At 35.8% G+C, this 17881-nt stretch overlaps 1 protein-coding gene across 1 annotated transcript in view; it reads right to left on the bottom strand.

The window, feature by feature from the left end:
- Window positions 1–17667, bottom strand: part of NFKB1 (nuclear factor kappa B subunit 1) — a 74999-nt gene extending 57332 nt beyond the window's left edge. Inside the window, exons 1-2 of the mRNA XM_026672705.2 lie at window positions 17319–17667; window positions 2698–2750 (exon numbers count right to left, since the gene is read on the bottom strand). Coding sequence (XP_026528490.2) covers window positions 2698–2742 — 45 coding nt within the window. The 5' untranslated portion in view covers window positions 2743–2750; window positions 17319–17667. The remainder of the gene's footprint in view (window positions 1–2697; window positions 2751–17318) is intronic.
- Between the last annotated feature and the right edge of the window lie 214 nt (window positions 17668–17881).

The raw sequence follows: 17881 nt of genomic DNA, 5'->3' as shown, positions 1-17881 counted from the left end.
TAACTGAAACTTTGCAACTAAATAGTAACCCCAGGAAGAGAAAGTGGGAAAAAAAAGAGCAAAAAAGAAACAGCTTGCGTGTATTTGGATTATTTGGTGATCTTTGGATTCTTGGTTATTATATTTGAATGACTAAAATCAATCGGGTGGTTGTTTAAAAATTTATACAATGGCACCACTTCTGGATGAATTGAAAATTGAACTTAAAAAGTACAAAGAAGATGCACAAGAAGGGAAGGGTTCTTTTGGCTTCATTTTTCAATTCTTAGAAATGGAGATTTGGAACTATGAGAAACAAGAAGAAAAGACTGCAAAACAAGAAGACTGGGACAAAGAAGAAGCCATCTTTAATGAACAAGCAATTTTATGTGGGGAAGAAAAAGGAAAGGGGGGAAAGAGAATGGAGAATTTAAGACTTAAAAAAACAACCAAAGAAAAGAAAAATAATTCGAAAAATAAGTATAATACTGGAAAGCAACAGAAGAGGGGAATACAGAAGAGAGAAATAGAGGTAGAGAGACAAGGGGGTAAAAAGGGGAGACAGAAGAAGAGAGGGAAGAAGGAAAGGAAAAGAAATTACGAAGGACTGGAGCAAGATATAGAGAAACAGGACCTATTTAGAGATAATGGGTGAAAATCTAACTGAAAAGGGGATTCTGTAAAGGTGCATAAGATTGTATTGTTATATTTGTAATAGAAATAACTTTAGAAAATTGGAAACAATGTATGATTAAAATGAGGGATAAAATAGTTAGTGTAATTTGGTGAAATGTTTGTGAATAAAATAAGTGAAATAAAATAAATGAGAAAATTGAATTAGGAAGGAATGGGAACATTTAAATTAGTTAATGTTTTATAAAATATAAGTGAAGAGGGGGGGGAATTAACTATGGAAAGCTTATAATTGTTCCCATAGAAGTATGATATTTAATTGAAAAGTAATGTTAAAGATGTTAAGACTTTAATGAATATTAATATTAATGATAGAATTGAATTGGAATGGAATGTTGTTTTAATTATATACATTTATAATTTTTTTTAAAGAATACAGTGTGTATTTTAAGAATGTACCAAGCAGAATCCGAATGGAAGTTATGTATTATATTGAATGTTACAACTTTAGGGAAAAGATATAAAGGCGTCATACTCCAATCAGTAACTACAGGAGAAATTTTGTTTAATGAGAAAAGATAATAGATAATTGAAACAGGACAGACAAAAAATATAAATACAATGATTTGAATTGAAATGAGATAATTAAAATAAAATTGAGAAAATTAAAAGAGGGGAGAAGCTATGCAGAAAATGTAAAATAGTAATAAGATATGGAATAGAATATAAAAATGAGCATGAACCTGAATTTGTGTCTGTACGAAGAAATGTAACCCGGGATTATGCTACTTTCAAAAAAGATGTTTTATTTGTATTATTTTTCTCTTTGTGAAAACTCAAGTAAAATTTACAAAAAAAAAAAAAAAAAGACAAGTGATTTACAGAAATGTTAAAATAATAGTATCTTAACTGCAGTGTAATGTAACGATTAAGGCATCAGACTAGAAATCTGCAGACCATGTATTCTAGTTCCGCCTGAGGGACAAAGTCAGTTGGGTGTCATTGGGCCAATCATTTTCTCTCAGCCCTAGGTAGAAAGCAATGGCAGACTACTTCCAAAATCTTGCTGAGAAAACTGCAGGAACTTGTCCAGGCACACTCTAGGATTCAACAATGACTCAAAGGAACCAAAACCAACCCCCACCATCCAAGATTGGTGGAAATGAAAAAAAATCCAAAACAAAAACCCAACCTACTGTTATTGTTCCAATGTGGTTACTTTCCAAGTGGAAAAAGGCAAATAGTAGTATAAAAGGAAAAGTGATTTCAAGCCATCAGAATCATAATAAAGAAAAATTCTTCCCTTCACCTCTATGTTGGCTTAGCTTCTTACTCAAATTGCTTAAGGTTACAGGAATAATGAAATAAGGGAGGAAAATCTCACTTAAAGTATTCCCACTTCTTGAAAAGTTGCTGCTCAGTATAGTGATGAGAACCTGTGTGTCCATCCCGATAGGCAGCAATGGAAAATTTACTTAGCTTTTAAAATATCAGAGGTACAACATACTAAATGAATGACTTGTCTGGGCATTGTTGTTACCCTGTTTCTCCAACAATACGGCCTCCCCCAATAGGAAGTCCCAGCATGTTTTATAGGCATGAAATGAAATTAAGCCCCTCCTCTCAAATTAAGGCCTATATTAAAATATGCAAAATGGGGGGAATGGTGGGGGGGCTTGCCGTTAGGAAGTACTTTGGTTGCACACCCAGATATGGTGCTGCCTGCATTGACCACGATACGAAGTGCCCCACCAATGCCGAGGTCAACATCCAAGCTGTCGCCGCCTGTCCGAAGATGCAAGAGGGGGGGGAATTAAGTCACCCCCGAAAAGACGGCCTAGCCATTTTTTTGGGGCTCACAAAAAAATAAGACCCGGCCTTATTATATGAGAAACACGGTATTTACTTATTATGTTGTACCTCTGATATTTTAATGCTTCATTATGAGATATTTAATGACATATTTTTTATGTTTTGTAGAATGTGCAATGCTTTGACAGTTTCATTTGTTAAATGGGCAATGTAACAATATGCTTTTTACATTTTATTATTTCCATATTACTATTATTGGGTACATATACTTACCTGATGATCGCCCATTCCCAAGAGGTAAGAATTCTCATCTGCCATTCTGAGAGCTGAAACAATTAACCATGTATGAAAAAGTTAGTGCATAGTTAAGCAAGTTAGCAAGTGGCTTTTAGTAATTTTATTACTCAAATTATTGGCAGTTAGGAGGGAACAAAATTCAGAGAAAAAAATCCATGTATATAAATTTATCAGGTACTGCAGGATCTACAAAATCTATAAAGTCTCTGCTCATTTTTTTTTTTGAAAGATGACAGGTATATCCCCCACAACAAAAACAACCATCAGCAAAACACAGACATTTGGAGTATACCAGAATATATTTCCCCTCCCAAAATGAGTTCATCTAACATCCTGTTATCTTTAGAATCTTCAAAACCTTCTTGAAGGCTAACATGGTCAGGACCAGTGAAATTATGGGAGCTGGAAGATATTATTCTACAGGCTCCTCAACAGAAAAGACACAAGGGAAATATTTCAGAACTGTTTTCCGCAACCAAGGGGAAATTAAGATGCCATCTACACAAAGCCTGTTAGGTTTATGCTAAAATAAACTCTCTAACTGTTTTAGTTTTCTTTACAGAATGTGTTTATGATGAAGGGACTTCAAAAGATAATCAATGGATGCAGGGTTGCTCATAAACAGCGCTGTAGGATGACTGGAGTTGAGCAATAGTCATTCCGGTTCGGAACAAATGCATTTCACCAGTACAACATCAGAAATAGTTCTAGTCACAGCATGCCAAGGCACAATTTCTAAAAATGTGTTTCTGTGTAAGTCTTCACTAGAAGGAGTTGAGACATAGCAGAGTAATGCTCTTGCATAAACTCCAAGGATGTCAAGCAGGGCAACATATTACAAGAAAGGTTTTACTCATGGGATTTCCATATAAGTGCTCCAAGTCTCTAACTAATAGGTATGATTATATGAATCTGATGTAATTTTGGATGATTTAAGAATGAGCAATGTATGAATGCAAATTAAGTCAATTAGAAAAAAGATAATCAAAAAAGCAGAAGTAATCTGAAACCTGGATTATATCCTACAAGCACCAATGCACAAGGTTCTAAGTTCTAAAATGCACTTAACAAATACAGCAGCATTCTATTGGTTAAGATACAACCAATTTTAAATGTCATATTAATAATTTGTCTTTTAGAAAAAGTATTAGAAAACAGTGTAATTTAGCTAACCAGCTCTTTGAAGAATAACAAAAGAAATTAAGTATATTACAAATTTTGCCTTCTTAGAAGAATTACTGAGAATATAAGGTTAAGATATTAATTTATTATATTTGTATCTAATACAAACAAGATATTAGTAAACAAAAACATAAGGTATTTTTATATTCATTCTACTTTTTGATCCTAAATTTACTTTTAGATTACACCCAGAGTCTTAGAAGGGACAGAATAGAATGAGAGAATAAAGCACTGTAGATTTCAATGGCTAGATTCATATATCACACTAAGCTATCATGAGGTTTAATCTTTGGCTTATTTTATGTACAGGCAGTGTGGAAAATAACATTATGTTACCTGCATTAAGAAACAATACTTCTCACTTGCACTTTATTTTTATTGTTATAATAACAATAAATTTGATTATATGTTTGGTACAATCCATAAAACTTGGAAATAGCGGAAGTGAAAATAATTTATTTTTCCTTTTTTCATGTGGCCAGATCATCATCATCATCATCATCATCATCATCATCATCTAAATATATACACTGTCTAATTCCCAACTATCCTAATTTCCAACACTCCTAACAGTTCACTACCCTTCCTGGATAGCCTCATCAGAGGAAGCAACAACAGCAAATTAGAAACACAAGTCTATGTTAAAACCACCCACACTAATCAAGATTTCCATTACCAAAGTAATAACCCAACTTCCCACAAGACAAGCAGTGTAAGAACGCCATTTAGATGAGCAGAAGCACACTGCAGCAACCCCTGAATGTAAGAAAAAGGAAACAGGTCGTCTATATATTCTCCAACAAAACAGATACTCACATAACTTTATCAAAAAGTGCCTGACCACTCAACCCACTATAGCACAACCAACATAAGCAGTGAAAAGGATAATAACTCTCTCAGAAACCATCAACTGATTACTCTCATATGACATTGCTGTAGAACACAAACCAACAAAAGCCCTCTAAAAAAAATTAAGTCAACCAAGAGACACAGTAATCCCAGAAGAAAAAAACAGGAGTAATCTACAACATATAATATTAAGGACAGTAACAGCCACCATGTAGGACAAACAGGCAGAAACAGTAGTGTATTAACCATTAAGCAGGCTAAGCACGTGCTTAGGGCACCAGGTCAAAAGGGGGTACCACAAAGTTGAGAATATGGCTTTGTTTGTACAGTATGTACAAAGGAGGGGTACACCAAGATTTGTCAGTGCTTAGGTCACCAGTGAGTCTTAATCTGCCACTGGTCAGAAGACTAGCAGATTGCATCAATGAACCAACAAGCAGTCAAACACATGATGAAAACTTCTTAATTGCACAACACCTGGATAGACTTTACCATAGTTGCAACTGGGAAACTGTGAGACCAAGCCAAATCCAAAAATGCTATAGAATTCATGGAAGGCTGGCACTCAGACAAATCAGCCAATAACAGGAACCTAGAGATAAACAACACCTACATATTAAACAAAAGAGACAATCAAAAAGCTAGAAGACCACAATGCCTTCTTGTCAGCAATCAACATCCAGATAAGCAAAGATTACAGTCAAGTTTAATATCAGACCAACAATCAAACAGTAAACAATACCCCAATCAAGGAACTACCAACTCAAACACAAAATAACAGCCTAATCAAAGAACCATCAAGAACACTCCCATCAACAGTAACAGCCAAGACACTTGTATATAAACAGACAGCAAACTGCATTCCTTTCTAGTACCGATGATGTTATCTGGCTGAGTAATGAAACATCGGCAAAAAACAACCAATTCAGACAGCACAACGGACCTCAAAATCCCAATTTTGTTATGTCTGTTTCAAGTAACCCTGAGAAAACCTGAAGATGGACCCAACTTCAAAGCACAATATAGCAATAAATGAAAATCAAATAGAAATAATGTTTGGGGAATAGAAAATTTAAAAAATCATAACATATAGGGCCCTCACAAAACCCAATGGGTAGGACCTACTGGAAAAGCCAGTTCTTGATAGCCTTCCTGAAGAACAGTGGGGCTGAAACCATGTGGACCTTGTGGGCAAGAATGGCAATAAAGGAGGCATGTTTCAGGTCTCTCACAAAATTACATTCTGTGAGTGTGGGGGATGTGAAACATGCCAACCCTGATGGATTGTGTGGGAGGGGGCAGAGACAATTGGAAAGAGGTTGGAAATAAACAGGCTGTAAGATGAATAGGGCTTTAAAAGATAACCATCAACACCTTGCATTGTACTTGAAAGCCAAATGGTAACTAGTATATGTTGTGTAATATGATCTTACCAATCACAACCATACAACCATAACTACTCAAGTCAGTTGTAGCTTCCAAGAAGTCTACAGAGCACATTGCTGCAATCCAAATGAGATATCAGAGATGAGTAATACATGAATGACTATGAGAAAAACTTCCTGGTGCAGGAAAGGATGCAGTTGGTACTCAAGATAAAGGCCTTTGGTAAGGCCTTCCTAGTCAAAGCAGGGGCCAGAGACTAGGAAGACCCATAAAGGAGCATAAGTTCCAACTGGCGAAATGCTACCCAATCCAGAGTCCTTGCATTTTGGTGAGTAGATGTTTGTAGAAGCATGGGCAATTGGTTTCTTGTTTGTCAAAGAGACATGTTCTGTTCTATAAGGTTTGTTGTCTTCCTCTTGGAGAAGTCTTGATGCAGTGGAAATTCCAGAGTAGAGATGACACTGGGATTTAATTTTTGCTCTCTTCAAATAATTTCTTGGAGTCATTATGGCATGATCTTGGATGTAGTCTGTAGAAGTTTTTTACTGAATCCTTTACGAATGATGTCATGTTGTTTGCATTTGGTTAGAAAAACCATTTTGTTATGTGAGCTGCAGTTAAAAACTTAAAAATCTGTTCCTCAAAAAAAGATGATAGTGGGTTCCATCTAATTTTTTTATCACTTTGAATAAAACTGTTTTGAGTTTTATATTCCAGAACCAGGTTTAAAATTGTTCTCAGAAAAATTACTGTGGGGAAGCAATTACCATGAAACAAAGGTAATGTAAAGCAAAGCTAAAATGGTATTCCCCAATTTGTTACAGAACCTTCATTCTTGAAGAGTTCCTGCCAGCAGATGAGAATGAGAGTATATTTTTTGATATGTCTAGCTTAAATTGGGCAAAAACAATATTTTTGCCAGGTTTCCCACTAGAGCTCAAAACCATATTCAAGAATATGATAAATATATAAATGCAGGTCTTCTTTTTCAAGAGGAACGATATCCTACATAGAGCAAGACATATTCCTACTTATAATGGGATTCCTACTTACACGAGAAAGACTTTGCGAGACGGGACAAAGAGCTGCTGCCTAGGGAAGGGTCAGATAAGAGACAGCATAGTCTGCAGCTGCATAATGGACATAGCAAGAGGCTCAGAAGGGACCCAGATTAATGTCAGCCTGACCAGATAGAACAGACAGAACACATAACCAGATAAACTAATTCTATTTTACTGTAAAGCTACTTTTGAAAGTCTGAAAGTAAAATTCTCCCGCCATCCCCTTCTCAGTCCAAGAACTTAAGGAAGAGCCCTTCTGAGACATTTGCCCCACCCATCATACAGCTACAGGCTATGCTTTCTCTTACCTGACCCTTCCACAGGCAGCATCTCTTCTCTTTGTCTCCCAGGGTCAGTCCCACTTACACTACTCATTTAGTTTTCCTAATCACCTACAGTATCTTATCTTAACTATGTACAATTTCCTTTTATGAGCTCACATCCAATAATTACTATGTTAGACCATTAAAAAACCCTTCAGATACAAAGGAGAGACTTTGAAGTAGCAGGATAAGAAGAGAATCAACACTTTTGAATCTGGGTTTTGGAGCAGGGGTCTCTAACCTTGGCAACTTTAAGACTTGTGGACTTCAACTCCCAGAATTCTGGGAGTTAAAGTCCACAAGTCTTAAAGTTGCCAAGGTTGGAGACCCCTGTTTTGGAGAATACTCTTGAGAATAACATTGACAGTTAAGAACACAAATTGATAGATCATCAAACAAATCAATCAACAGTTCTCACTTGAGGCACAAATGACAAGGCTCAAATTATCCTACTTTGGGCACATTATGTCTAAAAACCTAGCTCTCTGAAAAGGCTCTAATGTTGAGAAAGGTGGAATGAAAGAGAAGATGAAGATATCCAGCAGTGCACCACTGGAAGACTTCAAAGGCCAGATTAGGGACAAATTATGAAGAACAAAAATCTATCTAAGAGTCAAAAATGACTTGATCGTACATAATCATCAATAAATCAAAGGAAAAAGAGTACCAGGTGTTATCCATAATTGCTATCCAATTTCAAATTCAGAGAAATGTCATGTAAATATGGAAGATCAGGCAAAATCAGAACATCTCCTCATCAGCAATCAACATTCAAATAAGTAAATGATGACACTGATTAACACCAAACAAACTATCAAGTAGCAAAATAATATCTTAATTAAGGAACTACCAACTGAGACAAATAATGAAAAAATAAACAACAGCATAATCAAGGAAATACATAGCAGAAAGCAATGCCCCACTGTACGGCAAACCATTGTATATAAACACAGAGCAGAGCCCATTCCCCTGCAGGATTGAAGACCTAGTCTGGTAATGAAACATCTCCAAGAAAACAACCAAGTCCAGAAAGCACCAAGGATTCTACATTAAAATTTGAGTTTATCCAATGAAGCTGAACTTGGGAGATGCTTCTTTACAATATATCATTCCAAAATGTGATGTTGGCTTCTAATTTAGATAATTTTGCAACATCAAAAACAAACCTTTGAATTCTTCAGAACTACCCAAGAACTATTCATGAGATTGGGAATAAATTTAAACTGGAAGAAAGGAAGGGAAGAATAAAATGCTGACATAACATTAATGCTACAAAGTCTGCTCTTAAGTAGACAGAATTCTAGTGGAGTTTTACAGTTAATTAAACCAACTTTTGCTATAGTTACAGATATGATTCCTGTCCCACATTTAAGAGAGCTATAAACTCTTGCAGTTGCTCAGATCTGTTATACACGATATAATCATAACATATTCATTTTTTCCTACCTGTTCTATATATATTTTCACTCACCTGACTACTTGGCCTAACTATTCCCTCTTAACCTTTCAATGCACCTTCTTATGATGGCAGAGTAAACTCTTCAGTTGCAGCCTTATAAAACAATCACCTTGCTATATGTACTAAATTTTGCAGAGATCCAGATGGAAGAACTTGCATCTGTAGCCCTCGTATATTTCTCACAATTCTCTGACTTCTTTTTTATCATTGGAAAACTAATAGATTCCTGAAGTGCAGTAACTTCTGACCAAGTTAAAACCAAAACAAAACAAAAGTCTGCACACATACATACCTTGGAAATGTTTTGGGTTTGGTTCCAGACCAAAGCAATAAAACAAGTGACATGAATTTTTTTGTTCCTCAGGACATTAAAAAGTTACGTTTTCACTATATTGTGGTTTAATAAGTGTGTAATAGCATTATGTCTAAATAAATGTATATATCTTAATTAAAAGTACTTTATTGCTAAAATGCTAATCATTATCTGATTAATAAAATTAATGCAAGTAAAAAATGAAATATTGTGAGATTATCAAAATGTGACAGGAAGATAGCAAAGGCTGTTGAAAAAATAGTGCCACAAACCACAGCGTTTGCCACAAACATTCAGTATGGACACCCACCTATCCCAGCAATATCCGAGAAGCACAATAAAGTGAAGTACAATAAAACAATAATATTAATGTAATATTTTTATGGGTAACAGTAAGAGTTAGATTTCTGACCAGCAGTTGAGGCAAAGTATCTCAATCCAGAAAAGAATACTGTAATGTATGGTATCGTAAACCTTAAGGACTGAAGCTGATAACATGGGAATCCCTGATTCTTACACTAAATACCATTTTATAAACAAGGTACAGATGGCAGAAGCCTTCATGGTCAGAAAATTAGGAGCTCTATGACTATTGATTCAAAGACAGAAGGAGACCATAATTTCAACTTCAGGACTAACACAGAACAATACCATCATTCTAATGCATTCCTGGATAAAAAAAACTTCTTCGTATGTATGGTTCCCTAACTCTCTAAATAAAACTAATTTTGTAACTGCCTGGAAATGAGAAACAATAAGAGAATGAATCAGAGAAAGTAGCTTAAAAGGCACTTTATGGGCAGAGGAAGGAAAATATACACTTAATGGCTAAAAACAATTGTTCTGCATCCCAAATGATACATAGTCATCATAAAGCATAAATCAAACATCTCTTCACACACACACACACACACACACACACAAATAAATTTATGATCTAATATAACTGGAGTATACATTAAATTCTATGGAATAGTTAAAAAATTAAAAATTAAAAGACTATTGACAATCTTTGTCATTTCAACTGCAACTCTGAACAATCGTCATTGACCATACTTCCTAAATATATTGGGACTTGTAGTTCAGGAATTTCTGAACTTGGACAGGACCCCAATTTATGAAATATTAAATTTTATATGTAAACATTTCAAATATTAAATATATCAATGTCGAATATTATAATATATGTCTTTTTGCATTCCTTATGACCAAAGAGGCTGAACTCTGTATTTAATACACATTGATATCTTTTTTTAAACACCCTTTCTATCTTTCCAAAGGGCAAAATTAAAGAAGTATATTATCAAGCTACACTGAATATGAATTATAGTAAATCATTTCAGTTGGCACATACAAAATTCAGCAACTGTGATGAAAAATGTGATTATTGGGCAGTATTACATTTGCTGCTGGAAAGGAAATCAACTTAAATTACTTAATTAATAAGCATGGCATGTAATTCCCAGAAATATACAAAAAAGTTAAACAAGACTAGCCGATAACTTCTAGCAAATTAACTTTTGTACTACAGGGGCTACATAACAAAGCAATTATTTTTAAAAAGCATTGAAGAAATATAAGATAGCTACAACCGTTCATAAAATTAAAAATCAGAATTCCATAATAAAAAACTAAGAAAAAATATGTTAACTAAATAATGATGATTTACAATCATATTTTTAAACCTTGCTTGCCTGTTTTTTCATTTGAAGAGAATCAGAATAGCAGTAGTCTCATAATTGATGGTAAAATTCTTTTGGTATTAAATGTTAATTGAATTTATTTTCACCCCAGTCCCAGCTAGTTAGAAATCCATAATATAAGTTTGTAAGGGTCTTTAAATGTACCGCAAAGAGTCCCAGTTCTTCAGAAAACTTTATGATTCAAAAGATTTTTCCTCTTTTCTCTATTAGTTACCTCTTTTCTAGAGAAACCAGTCAAGCCAGCTTTATAGTTCCTTTTACCATAAGATTGACAAATAAGGAGAATTTACTTTTCTGGAGAAACTGCGTTTATTTCATAATTCTTATGGCATACATATTTTGAATTAGTATACTATGATTGGATTTTCTAGTTGCAATTTTTGTAACATAATTTTTGTTGAAATAGTTAAAATGCAATCCAAATTATTTAAATAAATAATTTTAGTTTGGTTGGTAACAAATAAAGTTTTTATTATCACACCCTAAAAATGCTACTACAGTACTACATTATTAAGATAGAACAATGTTCAAGAACAAATATGCCATAGTTACTCATTTAGCATAAATACCATATGACCTCTGTAATCTATTTTGAAATAATTATCAGTTTCAATACAATATCCCCAAATATGTATCTTACAACTTTTTTAAAAAATTAGTTTTCTGAAGAATATAGTTGATCAGTCCAGCAATAAAAAGGTAAAATGGCAACAGAACAAGTATGTTTCATGCCTTTCAACCAAAATAAGAATAAAATGCACAGTATGTGTAACATGGTCAGTACTTAATAACTTCACTTGTAAATGAAATTGCAACACTTTGACATCAAAAATGAGACATGTAAATGTGAATGCAAACAGGAACTTGATTTTTTTATATAAAACATTTATCTCACCCCAACAGGAAGATATGTCTTTTAAAGATGAAATTATTCAATAGCATCAAATATCCTAAAAAAACTTGTATCTTGGTTTCTTAATCAATTATTCATTCTTCAGAAGTGTATGTATTCTCCTTCTATTCCACTACAAAACTTTCCAAAATAGTTGCAGAATTTCAATCACCTATTTAAAATCCACGCAGAAATCAAAATAAACCACCCCAAATTTCACAAACAAATCTTGGTTAGCATCAAATGAAGAGATTGTGTAAAGAAAAATTGATTCCCCACCATTCAGTTCTGTATTTCTCTTAGGAACAGGAAGGAAATAGTAATATTGCAATAAGTTAACATTTGAAGGTTGATTAAAACACTGGAAGTGGCAACAATGTAAATGTATTTGGCAACAATATTATTTGGCTACCAATGCAACGTATTTTGACTAATGTCTCTTCCAATATTAATCAATGTTGTGCATGCTATTTATTTGATTTCTTTGTCAATACAATACATTGAATTAATGCCACTACTACACAGGTTCTTGACTTACGACCGGTCAGTGACTGCCTGAAACAAATCCTCCAAAAGCCACTTAGGACCTGGTTTCAAAGTTCCAGTGCTACCCCTGATGGTCACGTGGCCATATTTTGGGTGCTCAGCAACCAACCTGCATTTGTGGCCCTTTGAGCCCCTTGCAGTCATGTGACTATGATTTACAATAGTTTTAACAGAAACCAGCATTTACTTCTGGATAACTTCTAGCAAAACCTGATCCATAGTAAACAATGGGTTTGCTTAATGAACACTGAGTTTACTTAAGGATTGACACAAAAAAGTTTCGAAAATTGGGTCAGTTGTGTTATGACTCGGTTTTTAACGATCACAACTTATGGTCATAATTGCCAGGCTCAATTATGGTTGTAAATCAAAGACTACCTATAATTCAATAATATATGTTATACTTATGGGGTTATCAATGGAACAAATTGCCTGATCTTCAAGAATGAAGATCCTTTTAAAGGAAGACTAAAGATAAGAATACAGACACTGCATGGTGTTGTGTTTTTTAATAAATTAAACAGCAATTATTCTTTACGTTTGTTTCTCATTCTTTTAATGTACAATGACATTTCCCCAGAAACTGAGATTGGCAAAAACTTGATATATAAATGCCCAATATAATTTTTATCAAGCCATGCATTTTCATTATGTTTTGAGTAGCTCAGAATATTATTTTATCTTTTTGACAATGTTCTGTTTAAAAAGAAGAACATTCTCAAGGGTAAACACTGGTTATTTTCCATTTATCCTAAGAAGCTCTTGCTAACAAGAAAGCTGGACAGCTCTGATATGGAGCCAGAGTTCTTTTGAATGGTATATTTTGCATTCCATATTAGCTATAATTTCAAATTTTGGATGCAAATGTTTGGAGGCATCTGGTTGGCTGCTGTTTTAAGAAAAGGATGCTGAAATTTTGTATCACCTATATCTTTTTATATTTTAATTCTATCTCCACACAATTAATGAACCTTTGTGTGTTTTACGGTTTCTATATATCTAAATTAGGAAAATCCATCTGATGGAATAGAATACATGACACAATGTATACCTAGGACACTATACCATTATGCGAAATATCTCTTTCATGCAAGGCTGACTGCTAAAAAGATAACAAAGGAAAAACAAATGTTACTTTTGTGTGTTTAGTTATAGTAATCTTGGACATTTTCATATATCAGTTCCATATGTATGTATGTATGTGTATATGTGTATGTGTATATATGTGTTCGTATATACACACACACACATATAAAATATCTATCATCCATCTATCTATCTATCTATCATCTATCTATCTATCTATCTATCTATCATCTATCTATCTATCTATCTATCTATCTATCTATCTATCTATCTATATCTTTCATCCATCTATCTATTCTCTCTCTCTCTATCATCTATCAATCTATCTATCTATCTATCTATCTATCTATCTATCTATCATCTATCTATCTATCTATCAATCTATCTATCTATCTATCTATCTATCTATCTATCTATCTATCTATTTTTAACATATGAAAGGCAGTTAAGGTTACCAATGATAATTATGGATGTATCACATCTCCAATCAGAGGATAGCAGATCCACCAGTACCACTTGGGAAACACAAGAGGTGTCACAGCCTCAGAATTTTAGTGGCATTACACTGGAAAATGTAGCCACAGAGTTTTGAAATAGATAAAACTCAGGGTTGATACAATACAAAGGCAGGCTCTATTTCATGTCATCATCATCATCATCACCTCTACAGTCTTATTGTAGAGAAAAGAACTTATTTCTTAGTCAAGAATCAACCAAAAAACAACAAAGCTTCATATATGTTTTAGATGAGATATATTTTTAATTTAAAAAATATATACTGAACAATAACATGGAAGTAACTGAATAAAACTGAACATGTAGGCAGTCAGTATTTGTTAATAATAATGCAAAACCACTACTGAGTATCTTCAGAATTGCTGCAATATTTATTAAGGAAATTAATCTTGTAAATTCTGCAAAACTCAGCTGCAAAGAAAGAAATGCTTTACAATCCGATTTCAGCTTTTCCATTATAAATTACTGACACAACAAATCATATTTTCATGCCAAAATACTTTATATTGTGAAAAAATGCAATTTATTTCAGAATATATAGCATACATAAGTTAATAGACGGCAGACTTCACAATGTCCTTTCTCCTCATTCTCGAGTCTAATGTATCCCTTGTCTAATATTTAAAAGGCAGGTGTAACTTCTTGAACTGCACTGACTTCCCATTTATATTCAGGACAGACTTTCATGTTGCCGTGATAATCTCAACAACACATTTGACAATCCACAATAATGGCCAATACGCAAAGGCATAAGCCCTGCTTCACCTATCTCATCTCAGCTTTGTCTGCATAGATTCTTAAATGTGCTTCACTTAAACAATGCCTAGATTGCATTTTTATCCAGAGAACGCTCTAACAATGGGAGGTGTGAAAGGAAAGAGAAGATGACCAGCAATTATGTGAATGGAGTCAGTTACAGAGGTGATGGGTACACAGTTGGAAAAGCTGAAGATTACGTTGGGAACAGATCGTCATGGAGTAAATCTATCTATGTGGTCACTAAGAATTGGCACATAATCATCAAACTGCATGCTGGAATTGCACTGATATTATCCAACCAAAACAGCCATAAGAATCTAAGTTAGGTATAAAAAAACAAGCGAGATTTAAATACGGTAGTTTACTTATATAATGTATTTTTATATGAAACTTCCCATTTATGCTGTGATAATAATTATTTCTTACCAATATTAGAGATTCATATAAACCTAAACTCAAATGTTTGACTTTTAGAGTGATTTCCCGTCCTTCATTTAAGTAGACATATACTGCTCATGCTCAAAATATTAAAAGTTTCCAAAGCAGAACTCAGCACTGAAAAACATACTGGACCTATTTCCCTTATCTCCATTTCTGGTAATTTTTACTCTCTATTTATACATTGATTTTCTTTTCTTTGAGGTCCTTTTTAAGAATCAGATCTCTTTTGGCAGAACAATGTAATAACAGTTACATTGCAGTTCTAGCCCTCATACTTAGAGGAAGTCATATCAACAATGAAAACTATTACATTCATCTGAAGAAAAAAAAATGACAGTGACACAGTGAAAAGAATAGTCAGCTCCTAATCCCATGTTTGCAGATTGCTTGATATAGGGCAATCAGCATGTAGAAACGTGATTAGATGTTGGATTACATGCATTAAAAGCATTAGATTAAAGATAAGAAAACTCAGTTTCAAGCGCTCCTCAGCCATGAAACTGTATTGGATGACTACAGATCAGTTATTCTCTCAGGCTAGCCTATCTCTGTCTCAAAGAAAATGTGGAAGAAATATTCTTACATACAATATTAAGTCACTAGCAGAGAGACAGAACATAGATCTAAGAAATCAGTTCAATAAAGTCTGGGCACTGAAGAGATAATGTTTACATCATTGCAAGAGAAACTTGTCTTTATTCATTCCTGCTGCTAAAAAGACTACTTTCAGTATCTGTGAAGATGCTATCTGAAGTACAAATACTTTCACTGGTTTTGCCCGAATGGCCTTTTTCTGAACAATGCAAGGATGAGAAAGGCAATCGCATTCCCACAAGATCCTGCACTCCTTATCAAAGGCTGCTACCACCTTCCCGCAGCAAAACGTCTTATGTCTTTTAACAGTCATAAATGATGATACATTGAGGCATTTGCCATGTGCAGACAGAGACTGTTCCTGAAATAGAGAGGAAGTTATGGGGGAAACTTTACTAGCTGCATGTCGGTCTCTGGTACCCCTCTAGGAGAATCTGTGGCAAAGGAAAAAAAAAGTTGCAACTTTTCATTAGCTGGATGCATCATTTAGGGAAGGCCTAAAACCATGTGCTCCAGAAACTTTATGTGAACAAGGAATAGTGCCTTGTCTTTTACGAAAGAATGAGGAAGTAGAAACTTCTGTTGATCTCATGCATGCAAACACGCACACCCATACACACACAAAGGCATGACAATGTGACAAAATACAGCTTTCCATACAGCAAATATGATCTCCTCTCTAAAAGTCAAGCTCAAGATCATGTACAACTAAAAGGAGGCGCCTACTGGGACGGATTTCAGTAGGGTTAAGTCTTAAGGTGGGGGTGGTTTTAGATCCCAAAATCCATTGATGTCTATAACATCCATAGCAGGGGTCTCCAAACTTAAAGTTGCCAAGGTTGGAGACCCCTGATCCATAGGGTCAAATACGAAGGCAGAGAGAGAGAGAGGAGAGAGAGAGAGAGAGAGAGAGAGAGAGAGAGAGAGAGAGAGAGAGAGAGAGAGAGAGAGAGAGAGAGAGAGCTTCTTTGGGTTTCTGCCTTTGATATTTGACCCTATGGATCAGGGGTCTCCAACCTTGGCCACTTTAAGCCTGGAGGACTTCAACTCCCAGAATTCCCCAGCCATCTCCGGCTAGGGAATTGTGGGAGTTGAAGTCCTCCAGGCTTAAAGGTTGGAGACCCCTGCTATGGAAGATACAGACTGGGCTGAAAGGCGCGTCGATTTAACTCGGTATCAGGGTCTTCCATCCCAAGACCCAGCCTCGTTTGTCAAGCTTAAGGACCGACCGCGGCTGTCAGGGAAACGCGGGCCACCTCAAATCCTGGCATCGTAAAAGAAGGGGGCAAAAACAGCTTCGCTTGCTATATAAACCCAGGGGACGAAACCACCCGTCGGAGGAAAAATAAATTTAAAAAAAAAAGTTTCTTTCCCGACTTCGCAACTGTTTCCGCATGGCACCGAAAGCGCGGTTTGTTCCCGCTAGTCCCGAGCCTGAGAAAGCCTGGTCGTGAAGGATGGGGAGAAGGCGCTCCCCGGAGACTCACCTTACACTCGGGAATGGGATTATGCCCGAGAACTTTCAGTCCAGGGAAGGAAAGATCGGAGAGACCAGCGCGGTGGGAGAGAAAAGGAAGGAGAAGCCAAGCAACCGTGGCGGCGGCGAAGTCCGGGTCAAAAGAGCGCCATGTCAGCGCAAAAGGCTGTTCGGGATCGCGGGGGGGGGCTGCCCAAGGCTTGGCACTTGGTCGAGCAATAAGGGGAGGGGGGAAAGGAAACCCCGCGCACCGTCCCTGCCCGGGTCCCGCGAGGACGTCGTTGCCCGCCTAGCCGCCCACGCAGATACAAGACAGGCGGAGCGCGGGCGCGCTCCCTGGGCGCGCGACCCGGAGCGCCTCGCACCTCCCTCCCGCCCACTTCTGGCGCGTTTCCCCGCCGCACTTTCGCCTCCCTCTCACTTCCTAGCTGGAAATTCCCACTGACGTTGAAAGATGAGCGGCGAAGGAAAAATGAAAATGATCCGAAAGAAACAACCGCCCCCGGGGAAGATTGGAAGCAAAAAAAAAAAAAAAAAAAAGGGCGGTGGTGGCAGGGCTGTGCAACACCCGAG

The sequence above is a fragment of the Notechis scutatus genome, chromosome 4 (assembly GCF_049901735.1).
Source record: "Notechis scutatus isolate UNSWTSFEM ecotype Mainland chromosome 4, rNotScu1.2, whole genome shotgun sequence".
Lineage (NCBI taxonomy): Eukaryota > Metazoa > Chordata > Lepidosauria > Squamata > Elapidae > Notechis > Notechis scutatus.
This window is presented reverse-complemented; position numbering and strand designations above follow the sequence as displayed.